Source organism: Hippichthys cyanospilos, chromosome 3, assembly GCF_059441005.1.
Source record: "Hippichthys cyanospilos isolate Australia breed blue-spotted pipefish chromosome 3, RoL_Hcya_1.0, whole genome shotgun sequence".
NCBI lineage: Eukaryota > Metazoa > Chordata > Actinopteri > Syngnathiformes > Syngnathidae > Hippichthys > Hippichthys cyanospilos.
The window spans coordinates 8,222,677-8,239,430 of NC_142371.1; the positions used below are offsets into that span (position 1 = coordinate 8,222,677).

General features: G+C 39.2%; 2 protein-coding genes across 2 annotated transcripts; both read right to left on the reverse strand.

Annotated features, from left to right (window-relative positions):
- Positions 1-377: 377 nt before the first annotated feature.
- tcaim (T cell activation inhibitor, mitochondrial) lies at positions 378-7,450 on the reverse strand. The gene is made up of 11 exons (XM_088410501.1): positions 7,381-7,450; positions 6,432-6,559; positions 5,729-5,861; positions 5,235-5,376; positions 4,894-5,149; positions 3,823-3,945; positions 3,010-3,107; positions 1,759-1,850; positions 1,448-1,680; positions 1,235-1,366; positions 378-1,102 (listed from the first exon to the last, which is right to left on the reverse strand). Exons 2-11 carry the CDS (start codon positions 6,464-6,466, stop codon positions 877-879), a joined length of 1,470 nt encoding a protein of 489 aa, XP_088266627.1. The 5' UTR covers positions 6,467-6,559; positions 7,381-7,450; the 3' UTR covers positions 378-876.
- Positions 7,451-7,755: 305 nt separating this feature from the next.
- On the reverse strand, positions 7,756-16,656 carry gpd1l (glycerol-3-phosphate dehydrogenase 1 like). Its single transcript, XM_088410502.1, has 8 exons — positions 16,081-16,656; positions 15,497-15,674; positions 15,089-15,229; positions 13,374-13,512; positions 12,829-12,941; positions 11,119-11,355; positions 10,920-11,026; positions 7,756-9,255 (listed from the first exon to the last, which is right to left on the reverse strand). The coding sequence occupies exons 1-8, from the start codon at positions 16,122-16,124 to the stop codon at positions 9,159-9,161; spliced, it is 1,056 nt and encodes a 351-aa protein (XP_088266628.1). The 5' UTR covers positions 16,125-16,656; the 3' UTR covers positions 7,756-9,158.
- Between the last annotated feature and the right edge of the window lie 98 nt (positions 16,657-16,754).

Genomic DNA, 16,754 nt, shown 5'->3' on the forward strand with positions numbered 1-16,754 from the left:
CCAGAGCACTAACATTTATTTCGACAAATCCATGTTCAATCCAATTTTATTTGTATAGCCCTGAATCACTGAAGTCTGAATGGGCTTCACAGGTGAAAAGAGGTCATGTTGAGACTTTTGATAAAAGAAGTCATACAGACATCTTTTCGGTGTAAGATACACAACAGAATCCCCCTGTCAAAGCTCCCAGAAGGGGAAGGAAAAACTCAAAAACCCCAATTTGGGGAAAATCAGAAACCTTCAGAAGAGACCGCAGGTGGGAGGAACCCCCTACAGTTCAAAAGCAAAAGGCCCTGACTGAATAATCCAGATTTGACGTTAGAATTGGCGGATGAATCAGTGAGACAACGAGTCACAGGTTAGTCCCAAACAATAGATAAGTTGAAAATGGCACTTTTATTCGCTTGGATACAAAATTCCACAAAAACACGTGCAGGATACAAGGAACAATTCACTGCCACATGTGTGCAAATAATTGTAAAAGGATTGAATCATGTGTAACATGAGTAAAAAATATAACAACTGAGCTAACTCAAATTGAATTTACAAGAACTTGACTGATCCCACTTGAACACAGCCATCAATAGATGAGTGGTCAAGCCATCATATTTCCCAACCTGGATGTGGTCATCTTCAGCAAAAAAATAAAGTGCTTCTTTATTAAATGATTAATCATTTATTAAACATCTGTTCCTAAGTGATTCATCATTCGTTCAAGTCATAGTGAGCTGACTGACCGTTTAACAATAACAATTGTTATGCATACCAACAGATGTACTGTAAGTTGACATGAATAAACTGCTAGAAAATATTTTTTTACCTGGTACAAACTGAACCGCAAAAGATACATAGTGTACTGACCAAACTTCCTCGGGGTCAACCTTTCCAGTCCCAAGGGATACAAAGGTCACCGTCCTGCGTGACTGAGTAGAAATGAGAAACACAAATATGGAGGCCCAGCATGAGGGGCGAACGCTGCTCCAACAACCTCTTGCAGCAAAGAATCATCTGTTTCGAGGTCACGCTGGGCTCCTTGGAAAGGGCTTGAAGAGAAAGACTCTGGAGACACATCTTCATCAAGGCTTCCTCTTCTGCTTGCAGCCTGCACACACACAAAGGTTTGCCATTGACAAGATCCAATGAACGAAAGGGATTTCTGCTCTATTTATGTGACATATGAAACAGGCGGAGGAAACAACTGCATTTTTTGGTCAAGCGGATGTATGTGACTCACGCTTTTTTACGTTGAGTACGCTGTCTGGCATTGGGTGCGTGGCTCTGGAGGAAAGCCTGCAGCTTAGCCGGGTCACAGTTGGTAGGTATGATGAAGTGGCCCATTTCATGAAGACTCGGACTAGAGTGGCCTCTGTGAATGTTAACAAAAAAAAAGTCACATCTTCGTGGGGAAAGTCCCAAATAAAGTGAGCAGGCAAATGAGACCGTGTACTTCTGCAATATCATGTTGAGCCCCTCAAGGCTTCTGGGGTGTAGACAAAGCCTCTGGGATATCAGGTTGTTATGGAAGGTGTTAAGGATGGAGTAGAGCTCTGTGATGGGCTCCACCGGTCCCAGCCTCTCGGCGTGAACCACCCGAGTCCCACCCAGGAGAAGACTGATCCTCTCCTTGAGCCACTCAGTCTGCTGCTGCAGGACGCCGAAGGCGGGAAGTTGCTCAAACAGCTGGGAGGCACACAAGTCAAGCAAGTGAGCACAAAGGGGAGATCCCGACATGCCTCAGAGGAGATGGAAGTACATTACTTTGGTCCACTGATGGTGAACGTCCGTAGTTCCCAGCGTAACCTGGCCGGAGGCGTTCATCCCTGATTGATCTGCAAACACAACGGCGTGACCTGGAGGATACAAGCAGATATGCTTCCGTGATTAGCCGGCACACGGAAATAGCTTTTGAATGGCACCGTTTCAAAGACATCGCATAAAAGTACTGCGTTTCTGTAGATGCCACAAAATGGAAGCAAAAATATCGACAAGGCGTAAGTTTCGAGTCAATGAAGCTCGTCCCCTCATTTCAACGCAGTGCCTTGGTAACAAGACAGAGGGCGCTAAAGCAATATTTCAAAATTAGAGAACATTAGCACAACGACTGCAAAAAGTTGATTTGTCTCGTAAATAACAGGATACAAAAAATCCATAAGTAACTGAACTTCCTAAATATGAAAAGATTCTACAGCACCATGATAGTTTTACATTTCATAGTTTAGTAGAATGCAGGCTGATTAACTGTACCGTGTAGCACATATACGTATTGTATATAAAACATTTGAGGCTCATTTCATTGTTGCAAAAATAAATGCTTGCCCTATAAAAAATAAACATACAAAATTGGTCACAATATCACCCCAGCCCAATGCACCCAAATGAATCATTTGGGACAGTTTGAGTAGAAGGTTGCAGTCAACAGCTTTTTGTTGCTGTCACACTATTCACATGGGCAGCAAAAGATATTCAAGTCACAGCCTGGGACGTCAGCGTGTAGAAAATGGAGAAGGAACTAACATTGTGTAGTTGGCTCAACTGACGTCGACAATATTTTAGACCACTGACAATTTTTGGCGAAAAAAAAAATCAATACTGTATCAATTTTCAATTATTCGGCTGATTAATTTGAATTTCGATTAATGAATAAAATAGGCTTTTGTTTCCTCTCAATGCATTTCAACAGATGCAAAATATTTGCAGATTTTCACTATTCACGGGCCGGCCTGGTACCTATTCTCAGCGAATAGCAGGGATCAACAGTGAATATATTGTTAAAAACAACATATCCACTTTCCTTAAACTTCACAGAATGCATTGCACGGAGCAATTAATGAAGTTATGAGGTCATTGATATATTTAACACATTCATGCTTAGTTTATTTTGCGCTTCAGTATTTGATTTGTTTTTTCAACCAAACAAATAAGCGGCAATCATCAGCCAATTGGCTGATTATTTTTGGCTGATGTTTGAACTGCCATAATCAGCGGATTTATTTATTTATTTTTTTTTACCTTGGAGGTTGAGCATGGCCTCTGGATTCTGCACACCTAGTCGATTGAGACTCTGAAGCTGTGCGCACCTGTGGGCCACCCCCCAACTGCGTTGCCACCTGCACATTGGACCTCATGTTACTGGGCACCACAAGCTCTGCTTGCTGTGGTCTGCTGCACATTCATTCTGTCTTAACCTGAATTGATGTGGCATCCATTACAACTTTCCAACCCTCAAAACACCACAAATACTTTTGCTCCGTGCTTTTCAGAAAGAAAAACGACACGGCTTCCTGTAACCCAAAAGCTCAATAAGAAAAGGTAATCGTGGCAGTGACTCATCCAGTTTTTTATTGTTGTCGCATCCATGTATGAAAATTCACTTTGGTTGCTGCCGTTTACAATTTCTTGTCAAAAAGTACCTTACAGATTTGATGTAACAGCAATTTCAATGCTATGATGCACTCTACACATTATAGTTTGCCGTAAGTTGCCAGGTTTGCACAAATGGCGAAAAGAATATCCATGTCTGGTTTGCTGGTGCCAATCCCAGGCATCTATGGGCTGTAGGCGGGAGACACACTGGACTGGTTGCCAGCCAATCGCAGGCTGATAAGAATAATGATCTTTAAAAAAAATGCCACTTTGTTGAAAATACAGATTTTTAACAGTAACCTGAATACTTGTACTTGTATGTGGAAAACTACATACATAATGTTAAGTCAAGGTCAAGTGGAATATTTCACACTTCCTTATTTAAGTTTTTGTATCAATTCAAAGGTCTTTAGTGTTTGTTTCCTGGGGTTATACGGAAGGAGTAAATGATGGGTGTACCTGATGTCAGCCAGCCCAAATTTGTGGCACAGTTCCTTCTTTAACCGTTTGAGCTCTTCTCTCCGAGGAAGACTATCAGTGTGCTTCTTTGTAGCCTCCGACTCATTGTTTTGAAGCCACATGCTGCAAAAAAAAGAGAGCATACGTTTATGTTTAAATTCATGTTAAATTTAGGGGTGTCAGATTCGCAAATGAATTGCGATCAATTTATTGCTCGGAGTTAAAGCATTTTGTTTTTTTTTAATTGCGTTGATCTAATTTTTAATCTCTAACTTTATGCTTTCTGTACGCTGACTAGACCGGTTGAAGTGGACATTGATTGGGTGGCATTGTGTTTGTTTTAACCTGATATGCTCCTGATGTGGGTGGAAGAGCAGGTTCAGCAGCAGAAGGTAGACATGAAAATGAAGAAGTGCATATTTACCTTTTAACTCTTTTAGTGACAAGCTTTTTCGGAAAATGAACCCTTTAGAGGGCCAGTATATTTAGCATTTTCACTCATCTTTCCAGGCTGATATTGTGTGCACAATATTGAGTGCTATGTCGATGTAAATATGGGTGGTATCATATGAAAGATTGATTTTCATTCCTTACTTTGAATTGCATGTAGGTAATACCTGTGTTGTAAGTGTGGAAACACTGCCATCCAATGGTCACAGTTATCACTAGAGCGCTTTATTGGCTTCCAGTAGGTAAGTTTGATTGATTGATTGATTGATTGATTGATTGATTGATTGATTGATTGAGGGTTTTTCACAGAATTTTTTTTAGGTGAAATCAAAATGAGATGAATTAGATCATTATATTTAAACTCCTAAATAATGAATCTCTCTTTGTAATCTCTGTGAGCTGTGAACTGCAATCATTATGCAAGTTCCCATAAATACATCATGAAATGAATTTCCTGTCAAGGATCCAGTGTTTCATAATCAGGTAATAAACTGTATGGATTTGCACATGAGGGGAATAGATGACTGTTTTAGTTTGAAGGGTCCAGACAGACTCCACTAGACAAACTCTACTATGTGTGTACAAGCCAATAAATGAATAAATTACACGGGTCTTACTAACTTGAGAGTAGGCTCGACTCTTCTGGCTTGTTGCAGCTCATCCTCAGGGTCCCTGAAGCCGGTGAAGGTATAGTAGCTCTTATCCCACTTGATGGGTCTGTAGAAAGGAATGGTGGCTTCAGCTGGACTTGGAGAAGATTTAGCAACAGCTTTAAGTTCCTCCATGTGTTCCATGGGCAGACTGCAGGACTTTAACACATTCGTCACTGTGCTCAGGACATCGTTGGTATGCAAGACAAAGCTCACGGAACGGAACCCTTAAATCAAGTAAGAGTGTTTAAAGCTTCCATAGCAACACAATGCATGGATATTGTGGTTGACGTTACTGTATGAAAAATTTACCTGAGGTTAGGAGCTCTTGCTGCATGTCCTTTGTGTCTCTCACGTAAAAGGTGAGCTTCATTGGCTGAACTGAACGTGAGCCAGGTTTCAGGAGATTTTCTAAATAGCCATTTAACCTCTTCAAGGAATTTTCATTCACTTCCTATAAATCACATCCAACCCATAAATACATTTTACAAACACAGTGTCAGTCAATATTTGGAAATCATTTCAATTTGAAGGTGTTTCCAAACTGTTTACTGTAAAATAACATGACAATGTTTTATTTTTGTTCAGTGAGAAAGTGAACAACTCTTTTTGGTACATGTTTTCCATTGCATAGTGGGGTCTTGTTTTTTTTTTCCCTCCAAAGAGGTGAATCTCAAGAAAAACTAGGAGAATCACTACCTTTCATCATCAAGATTATACTTTATATACAGAGGCACATAAATCTATCAAGCAACTCACCATGGAAACTAAGAATTGTTAATGATTGTACTGTATGAGTGACTTACCCGTTCCCTGGGATATTGACCAAAGAAGTCAGGATGCACAGCAAAGTAAAATGGTCTTAGAGCATTGACAGCATCAACTCCAGACAAGGCTCGCCGCAGGAATAAATGTGTGGCAACATACTTTCTTTCCAGCCTAGAAAAAAATAAAACAACAAAAACAAAACCTGGACAGACCATGATTTTCCCTAACAAATAGCATACAGCCACTGAACACACGTTACATTTATTGGGCATCAAATGTTTTTTTTTCTCTTTAACACCATCCAAATTTCCCATTCTTGTGTAATTTATACAAGTGGTACAGTACTTAAGAATAAGATACTGTATGAAAATCATCTGGGGAAAGTGCTTGCCTTAGCAACATTGTCTTTTACTTTGTGATGTAGTAAAGACCAATGAAAGTCAACAATGCTCAATCATCCATCTATCCATTAGTCATACTGTTTATCCTCATTAACGTGGGCATCAGTCAAATAAATGTGCGGTACAATAACAGTAAAATATTCTGCTCTGCCCCATTACTGATTCTTTTTCCACAAATGCAATATTATTCAGAATGTCATTTTAAGATTAGAGGGGCTGCGTAGAGACTATTCTTGTAAAAGGACTTTTTTTTTTACTTGACCCCCATTTAAGGTTTTGTATGTTTTTTTTTGTTTTTTCCCCCCATGTTCAACAGCTGTAGGCCAACACACTCAGTTACCTGATGGTGCAGCGCAGGAGGCAATGAACAGACATAGTGGGTGCTCTGTGTTGGACAGATGAACTTTAGCTCATGATCTCAGCAACCACCCCATCATCATGATCCCAGCAACCATCTCGTCAGGAGATCTGCCATTAGAAGCAACGTTAGTGTGGCTATAAAAGGTCCACACGCCCATGTTAAAAATGAGTTTTTAATGAGATTTCAAAACCCTTTTCACCATTAATGTGGCCAATAACTTGTACAATTCAACTGAATATATATATATATATATATATATATATATATATATATATATATATATATATATATATATATATATATATGTTTTTGAGGAAATCAAAGTGAAAGTAAAAGAAAAAAAATGGACTTAACTAAAGAGGTGGTTAACACATACAAATTTAAGTTCAATGACTGCGAGTCATACTTGCTACCATTTAATGACTTTGACTTTAATTGACCCCACATAACGTTTATCTGTTCTAGAAATCCACTCCTGACTTCTTCGTCGTCAAAATAGTCCAAATAGTTGGAAAAAGCATCACTAGTAAAATAGTCGTTCCGAAAATGCCTAGTCACTTCAAATCAATCTCGACACCTGCGTGGCAAATCATGGCATGGGTGGGGGGCTGGCGATAACAAACTTCAACAAACAAGGATGTTATTCTCTTCAACACATTTTCACAGTAAACGCATATTTGACCAATATCGCTCTGGTCAAAACATTACGTAAGAAATGACGTCATTAAGTGCGACTGTCATTCTGTTTACAGCGTCAAAAGCATCAAGTCAATCACTGCCCCTTTAAGGTTTTAATAACATGGCTATCTGTGACAACATTTCATTCTTACTTCTCGTTACTATAAGAGGACACCCATCGATGATGAGTAGTATTAAACCTGCAAGCGAAACACTTGAGGAGGTAAGTACTGGAAGGAATTTGCCTTGCCTGGTGCTCGTGTTTGCTGTCCTTCTGCCTACTGGTTGATGTCTTGAGGCTTTTCGATTCCTCCTCCAGCCAAATTTTCCAAATATTCGCTCTTGAGCGCCGCCCGCAGGACCGGAGGAGCCGTCGCTGATGGGCGCCCTTACTGTACGCTTACTGTATTACGCCTATTCTTTCTCGACTAGCTTGTTAGCAATAAGTTGCGCTACAGTACAGTCATGTGCTCTTTTCATACATGTCAAACAAAGAATGACTGAAAGCTTTTGAATCTGTATCAAACGCCTCTGTTTTGTCTGTGTGCTTTGTGGGCCACATAAATATTATGTGGGAGGCCGAACTAGTCCCGAGTTTACATATTTTAGTGAAGGAAGAAGTCTGTTGTGGATGTCACCCCCACACATTAAAATGGAGGCATTTTTATTCCAATCAAACACATTGCAGAAAGACATCAGTCTGTATGATTTAAAAGTACAAACATGATTCATTAGTACATTTTATTATGCAGCATACGTTTACAGGTTCAGAGAGATAATGAAACACATAAAAAAATGTATTTCTATTATTTCTGTAATAAAGGCAAAAAATAGCAGGCATTACATGATTGTTTTAGTGCCAGAGCTTGGAGGAAAAAAGCAGTGGGCAGCCAGCTCCCAAAACATTTTCAATGGCGTGCAATCACAGGACCATGATGGTATCATACTGTATTGTTTTTTTGTGTGTTTTTTAAAGATGCATTTCATAATAGGCAGCATTGAAAAACTGATTTCCTGAGTCGCAGTAAAGGTATATAAAGACATTATTGAATAATACAGAAATCATACATATAGTATTACCTTCTTATCAATAAAAAATGGCTTAGTTGTTATTTAATCAAGGAAATACTGTAGCAATAGATACAGTAAACAACCATGCAGCACTGGTCTGGCAGTGGGAAAAAAAGATTGTGTTTTAGGAGTCTCGGCCATATGTGCATTGAGTGCACTGGTCAGCATACTGACTCACAATTCTGTCAAACAGGCTTTATATTGACTTTGGAGTGTACGTTATTGTAAACGCTTTATGGTGAGGAAGCTGTCTTACCCCCCACCAAAAAAAGCATTTCAAAGTTTCATTCGTCAATGAATCAAAGACTGAAAATGTTTGACATCTTTCATCCAGACCTGAGTATTTGGCAGTTGTACTGGAAATAATATGGGAATAATTTGTGAAATTTGACAGATTTCCCTTAAAAAAAAAAACATCTAAGCAAAAAGTGGTTTTACAATATAGCAATAGATGCTCACACATATTGCAGCAGCAAAACCAAAAACTAATAAACCTTTACTGAAGCAGACTGACATGAAAAATGGTTTGTATTATGTTTTGTTCTGTTTGATATCTCTTGTAAAAATGCAAAAAAAAAAAAATCTGTAATAAAATGTGTATAAAACATTTGTTATAAAAAGTGAATACATCTTACAAAAACTAAAATTAAACCAAATGTTGTTGTTAATCAGGTTTCGCTCGCCATGCTATTCTTTTCCACGATTAGTGCCTTCAGTTTTGAATCAAAAACAAGGAATCCTTCATTGTGGCGCGTAAAATCGCTTGGGGATTACTGTACACTGGCGTATACACAATTTCATGAAATTACAATGACCCTCAACAAAGTGCTAATGTTGACGGCACTGAATCTTGTCACTCGCCTTGTAGCATAACACAGGACCGTGGTTTTCATCATGGTCAAGAAAGAAATGATAAGCATTAGAATTTGAAATTTTGCTGACATATCCATCAGGTTATCACATGTGCTCTGGGTGGCTCTGCAGACACGAGATCATCTCGTGGACTGGCTTCCCCTCGAAACAAATCTGATAGACCGCTGAGAAAAGAGGAAACCTGATGAGAGGACAGAGGAGTTAGACTGGATGTCTGAAGGGAATGAAAAACAGCAGCAGTTGATGGCATTGAACATCAGTGAATAAAACACTTCAAAATCACTATACAGTAGTAAGCCTATCCAGAAAACGGTCCCAAAAACTTTAATCCCTGCAGAAATCTTAGCTCTTTTCATGTTTTGTATCAGCTATGTATTTATTTTAAGGACAGAGTAAGAACCTTCCTGGATTTTGGTCAGTTTTCCTGCTATGAATGCCTTCAGCATCAGGGGGCAGGCGTTACGGGGTGCCTGACTTGCTGGATGACCACAACCCCAAACAAGGGAGATTTACTCACTAGTGTGATGCAAATGAGCATGTACAAATATATTTTTATGATGATCAAGTCCCTATGCTATCTTTTGCACTGGCGCCACTAAATTTTGCAGTTGATTGCACCATACAGGATTAGTCACACACTTTTTCAAGTAGGTCCAGCATAATTGATGATATAAAATCGTTCAGTTTGCATACTGTAATTACGGACAGTGCCTGAAATTAGGATACTTGCAAAACAGTTTACTGAGACGAAACCTGTCTGCAACGGGACCGGCTGAGAAAACAGGTCAACTATTTTATACATACATAAACAAAAACTTTGAAAAGAAGACTAAGAATTAGATGAACATGATTTTGTTGAATGCAGAGGGCCCAGCTCGTATAGTGCGATGAGGTCCTCCAATGCAAACTGACCAAAGCTATAAGTGAGCGTATTACAGATGGTATGTGTAAAGCTTTTACAGCTCAAATGACTGATAAAATTAAATAAAAATGCATACTGTAGCTCTGAATAATATTCTTGTTCAGTACTTTACTGTATCTTTATGTGGGACTCATTTTTATCATAAACATAAGAATTATGTATAACAAAACAGTGGTATTCTTTGATTCAATGTTATACCAATTTACCAAAGCACTAGGATGGACGATGGGAGTCTCATAATTTGATTAGTTATTGTATACAAAAGTAACTTCATGGACCATTTATTGAATTTAAGTAAAACATCAAAAGTAATCTTACCCTCAACCTTCTTTTTGATCTATGCAAGCTTTTATAGATTGATAAAAAGCCCACGTTATTTAATTATTTACAGTCTTTTAACACTGAAGGGATTGCTGGGCTTTTTTGTGTCTGAGCTTGAAATCTCCAACTGCGTTTAAACACACCTTGTGTGCTCGATAGCAGCTAGCACAAGCCATGTATTATTTGGTATGTGAATTTAGAAGTTGGTTTCGCAGCATGCTTTTGGCGTGTGACATGATGCTGTGCCTTGCTTGGCATGTATTTTATTTTATGTTTTGCCTATGTTCACATAAATCAATATATAAATGCTGGCACATCCATATATGTACGTATTTAAAACATGTACTCGTGCCATGCGACGAAATGAAATGAAATTTCACCAGTGTGCACTGTAAAGTTGGACGCATTTGCGGGTCAATCGGTCACAGTTTTGAGGTCTGTAAAAAGAAATTTGAGTGTTGGCTAGGATCTAAGAGTGACAGGCTGCCACTCCTAAATGAATGTAAAAGAAACACTGTTGGTAATTAAACGATCAAATTTACAAGGAACAGACTCTTCAATACAGATGGTCGGTAAAGGAAAAAAGCTCCAAAAGCACTAACTTGTCCACTAGGCCCTTCTGCTTGAGTATGTGGTAAACCTCAGCTGAGGTAGCGGGACCCTGGAGCTTTTGACCATTCAGCATCTCCTTCTCCAGTTCCTCAATTGTCTTGAGGGATGTAGATGTTGGGGGAGACACAAATTAAAGTCATTCAGTTTCTCATTTCACAAATCTACCAGATTTAATTTGTCATACCATACCTTCCCTGTAGTGGCAAAAGCTTCTGCCACCCGTCGATTTCGGCCACCGTAGCAGGTCGTGATAAGGTCGGCTACACCGCAGCTCTCGAGGAAGGTTGCTGTGGAAACGATGTCATTCTTGGAGAAGAGTTTGGCAAAAGCTATCATTTCCATCAGGCCCAGACGAATCACAGCCGCCTTTGTGTTGTCACCACAACGCAGCCCATCGCAGAAGCCAGCACCCACGGCCACAATATTCTAGCCGGACAAGAAGATAATAGAAATTTCAGATCAGTGTCGAACAGTGGTTCTCAAATGGGGATACTTATAGGAACTTCAGGGATACTCGAGATTTAAAAAAAAAAAAAAACATGCAAAAATGCTTTAAAAATAATTGAATTGTGTCAGGAAAATATAAATTCATAAGTTCTTAAAACAAATGCTATGTTCAGTAGGTTATTCAATTTCAATACAGTATTGTAAAAAGTCAGACCCCCCTCCCCCCCATACTAGATTGGTTTGACCCAACTTGGCATGTGCCAGCTCTCGTTACCTGTCAAGTTAATGATTTATTTTTGTGAAGAAATGTCTCCTGCAATCCCAAAATAGGATGCTTTATGTTTAATGTTTTTCTTTGGACAGATATTTAGTTATCATTATTTCTTTTTGAGGACAGGTCTGATACATTATGTTGATTTTTTTTGTGGACAAATAAATATAATTATTTTTTTAGAACAGGTCCGGCACGTTATATTGATTATTTTTTGGGAGGAAAAATATTGATTAATAAAAGAGTTATTTTCTTTTGATTATAGATTTCTTCTATCAAAAGAGGAGACCTTGGGTTGATTATTTTTTTGTGGACCAATATAATTGAAGTTTGAAAGGGTCTAAAGTTTAATAACTCAGACACTGATGGCATTTTTTTTTTAAACCTCAAAATGCTTTGCACTGTTTAAGGGGTAATTGGCTGAAAATATATTTTACAGGCGGTACATCACTGAAAAAATGTTGAGAACCACTGATGCCTATTGACATGCACTGAGGGGGAAAAAATGGGGGAGGGGGGTTAGGCTGTGATCTCCTTTTTCCCCCCAATTCAATTTTGATTCTGACTTGAGTTCCTTTTCCGGGAATTAATCTTTGAATCCAACAATAGATAGATCCGTTCAGGTTTTGGTTCCCTTTACAGTTTGAGCATACACAGTACCGATCATAAGTTTACATACCCTTGGGGTATCCACACCTATGAACACAACTGTATGACTAGCGGTGAATGGTGATATACAGTAAACAGTACCTGTCCCTGAGCGTACATAAACTTGTGAGCACAAATGTAAGATCAATGATACCAGATAAGATATGGGCTGGCTGCTGCTGAAAAGTATGTATGATGCTTCGTAAGCTAATTTTCCAGCAATCCGACAAGCGTAAAAGAATTATATTTGAAATAGAGGGGTGATGCAATGTGTTGCCCAGTGTCAGATTGGATGGGGGCCAGCTATAGATCATGGATGGACAGAGAGTGGGAAGCATTAAGGCTGCTGTCAAATTTCTCATCTTCCAAACAAACTCAGAGCCATTAGTCAGCAAATGTGAACAGTGCAAAAGAAAAAAAAAATAGACCCTTGCAGACCCCGGGGAAATAAGGTGGCACAGTCATGGGTGCACTTGATCTAAGTCATTACTTTTAAATATAATTGAATAAGTGAGAACTTGTATTGCGTGTACCTTCAAAGCTCCACACAACTCCACAGTATCAGCATCTTCCACAACTGTGATCCGGAAGTTTGGAGTTTGCAGGAGCTCTTTGAATAATAGGCCATTCTCCAGAATTTTACTGCCTGCATGTGAAGTACACACAAACACACAATGACATCAATTCCCAAGAAAAGTATGGAAATGACAAGTTAGCCAAATTAACAATGGACATACATGAGGCATCTTAAAGAAGTGCCTTCTATCATTTGGATTACCTGAAATAAAAGTCGGCTACAAAACAAACACATTAGAAACACTACAAGAAATTGTGCAAACTATAATTTGACACATATTGTAGCTCCATCCATTTTTTAGATCAGCTCTAGGTCTTTGCATCGTACCTTGTTTCCCTTCATGATACTTTCAATTTGTGAATTGCATTCAGCAAATTCGCATTGTCCTACATCTAACCCATGCTGAATGATCACGATCTGATCAGATAACTTATCTCTCGCGAATAACAACCGAAAGTCTTTCGTGTGCAATCGTTTTCCATTTCCACTTGTTCTGCTTACCGATGGTGGTTTCACAGAACTTCTCAGCTGCCACTTCATTGGCGATGTTCGCGCCCATGAGAACACTGACATCAATGCCCATCTTTTCTCTAATGATGTCTGAGATCAGCTTGAGGCCCTCAGGACCTTCATCTATCCCCTGATAGAAAAACATAGAAGGAAGACATGCCTCATTTCTCATGAAGCTTGATTTCAAAGGCTCCCCGGCATAATTGAAGGCAATTTTTTTCATGTTGAGAGGGATCTTAAAAACTTGGGTGGTAGATAGCGGTAAGAAAGCCAAACAACTGCGTGCTAGTGTTCTCGTGCTGGCGTTGCACAGTCATACAGGACCTACTATAAATACATTATAAATCTGCCTTCCCAATTAATGACTCTGTCCACATTTTTTAAATCAGTTTTCAAACCCCGGGTAGCGAGAAGAACTCTCTCTCTGGCACGCAAAGCACACGCACCTTGTTTAACTAAGTGTTGCCTTGGCTTTCATCTCACTCGGTCATCTACACAGGAGTGAAAATTAAGATAATAGCTCAAACAAGCCTATGATCAAAATGTAGGAAGCCTGTCACATCAGAGACGACAAATGAGTTTTTCTTTTTTGTAAAGCCCCAAGATTTATAAGTGCATTGTATACAACAAATTCTGCTGACTAACATTTTTTAACCTTATTCTTTTATCCAATTAAGGTCGAGTGTTAGTTAGGCTTCATCATCTATGTTGAATTTTCATTAGGTTCTTAATTTTGCTTTGTTTTGTACAACCACTCACATGAATGAATTCCATTATGAAAGCTCTGTCAGGTTTTTGACTTTGCAAAAGGCAATAATGTTCATATTTACGACTGGCTTACACTAAGAGTTTTTTGATAACCTTGACTGTACAGTTCACAGTATTTCTTAGTCTAGACAGATTATTTTTATTCTAAAGAGATGGACACACAATCATTTATTACTTATAACAAATGGTGGCCAATGGTGTCATGGCCAATAAGCCTGTCCACATTTTGTGTGAACGTCAGGAGAGCGGCAGTGTATGAAATTAACACTCACTCATTGGAATGCACCGATCTCACACAGCTTGCAACATTCTAGATGCGCATGTGTGTTTATGTGTCTGGGGGGACGGTGTCGGAATAATTGTTAATATGGTGATTCCAGTATACGTTTGCTATAATCAATTAAAGTGCTTGCAATGAAGAAATGCTTTGCTGTGGGAAGATTGCCGTGATAAGTTTGGCTAAGCTCAAACCGCAGACATATGTCAATTCACTTGTGAATAAAAATATCTTGCAGAGTGTCTTGCTCCATAAAATGTTGTGCCATACTAATCTTCCACCTACACATGCACACACATAGATGAACAAATACACACAGGGTTCCGGCCGCAGTTTTTCCCTCAGCCGCATTTTTGCTCTTTGAAGGCCATAAGCTTGATGTAACCTAGGGACTTCTGAACCAAATAATAAGAGCGGGTTCAGACAGACTGCTTCAGAATGCAGCAGAATTGTATTTGCGCAGTCGTTCACTGTTATCCTCATGCATGAGCTGGTGAAAGAATGCCTTTTCTCCTTCCTTGTGTTTAGTTTCTCACAAATGTCTAACAGGTGAACCTGACAGACGGGGGTTGATGAGCTGATTTTTAAATCAAACAGCCATTATCAGTGGGAGGGTAAAGCTCTTTGCAGTTTAATATTAAAGAGAAATTATTGCTCTTACTTTAATCAGTGTGATTCCCCGAGCTTTGGCTGGGACGCAGCCCACCAACTCATCACATAGTTTCCTGATGAACTGGTGGGGCACCACAAACACCAGAAGGTCTGCTCCCTCAGCAGCATCACAGAGCCGAGGAACAGCCACCTGTCATCAGAGGAATGACACTTAATAAAAGGAATGCTGTGACTCGATTTGCTGATTTGGAACTTAAAAAACCTGAGATGTATGATCAGAGAAAATGAGAAGAGGTCTATGTACTTTTGTCTGACCATGAATTTTGATTGTTAGGGAAGGAGGAGACACTCTGGGGATAGATTACATTATTAAAGATTGAGGAAAACATTACAACTGAAATACTCTACCTGTTTGAGTGATACGCTGTGATTTTAGAATGAAAGGGCAGTCTCTTACCACATTATCAGGCAGTTTGTAACCAGGCAGGTACTTGACATTCTCATGCTCGGTGTTGATAATGTCACTGAGCTTTCGACCGTTAACGTTTTCTTCAAACACCCACATCTTCACAGTGGTCGCAAAATGCTGCAATGACCTTACATTATTTCCAATGATCCTAGCAATGGCTGATCCCCTAGAGACAAAACAAAAGACACTTTAGTCCAAAATTCACCACCACACAATCAATACTTTGGTTAAAAAATGAAAAAGGAAAGTCTATTAAAGGGCGATAATGTCGTAGAAATGTTTATTTATTAGTAGAAGAGGTGTGCGTGTGTCCTTACAGTATTACAGTACACCTCGATAAACGCTTCCTTAGTGCTTTCCTCTACCCGGTGTTGTAATGACGACAATGCAATACAAATTGTATATACCGTGAACTGCCCACTTCTGCTATACCCTACATTGGTAACAGACAAAATATAATATGAGAAGCCCACACCCAAAGTATGAGAAACGCACACTTTAAAGACAGACTCAAAAAGATTTAAAATAGATTTACCACCGCTATCGCACGATTCTCGGATCTTAAAACTCACCAGTTTCCGGATCCTACTATGCAAACTTTGAACGGAGACGCCATGGGTGACACGTGTTGTGCTTACTCAACCGGGGTGTTTTAGAACGTTAACGTGTTTATTTTAGAAAGAAATAAACCCAAGATTGACTGGTGGTCGGAGAACAACAGTTGTTCAGCGGCTACGGCAGCGGCAGTTGGAAAAAGACAAGCAGCAAGGCAATGGTCACGTGACCGACACATTGATAACGCTTTATCAAAAACTTCCGCAATCGAGGCATTTTTAATAGATCGCAATTACTCAGTAATATTAATTTAGTCATTTAATTTAATGTAAGCAAACAATAACGTCACTGGGCGTGTCGCTCAGTGGGAGGTGAACTATGTAAATGACGTGCGTAAATGGTCAAAGTGGAGCTAAAGGGACTTTCACTTAGCACATCGCCGCAGTTTTAATTTAAACCGATTAAATACAGTTAAAAGACATTAAAATACTTTGCATCGGTCGTAAATAATGATAATCGAAATAAATATATCCTTTAAAGAAGGTAACCACTATTATTTTTACTGTGCGTCTCGTAGACAAAATACGGCACACATCACGTCGCATATTGATTACGTCACGCTCAGGCTCCACGCTCATTGCGTAATAATAGCAGGCATTGACGATTGACTAATTGGTAACTTGTTATACGA

Excerpts from the sequence above, each read along its gene's own strand:
- tcaim (XM_088410501.1), bottom strand. The coding sequence starts at position 6,466 with ATGTCTGTTCATTGCCTCCTGCGCTGCACCATCAG. Across the intron at positions 5,150-5,234 it reads GCAAGAGCTCCTAACCTCAG|GGTTCCGTTCCGTGAGCTTT; the intron begins GTAAATTTTTCA and ends ACTTGATTTAAG. Across the intron at positions 1,103-1,234 it reads CGTACTCAACGTAAAAAAGC|GCTGCAAGCAGAAGAGGAAG; the intron begins GTGAGTCACATA and ends GTGTGTGTGCAG.
- gpd1l (XM_088410502.1), bottom strand. The coding sequence starts at position 16,124 with ATGGCGTCTCCGTTCAAAGTTTGCATAGTAGGATCCGGAAACTG. Across the intron at positions 15,230-15,496 it reads ACAAACTGCCTGATAATGTG|GTGGCTGTTCCTCGGCTCTG; the intron begins GTAAGAGACTGC and ends CTCTGATGACAG. Across the intron at positions 13,513-15,088 it reads GGGGAATCACACTGATTAAA|GGGATAGATGAAGGTCCTGA; the intron begins GTAAGAGCAATA and ends TTTTTCTATCAG.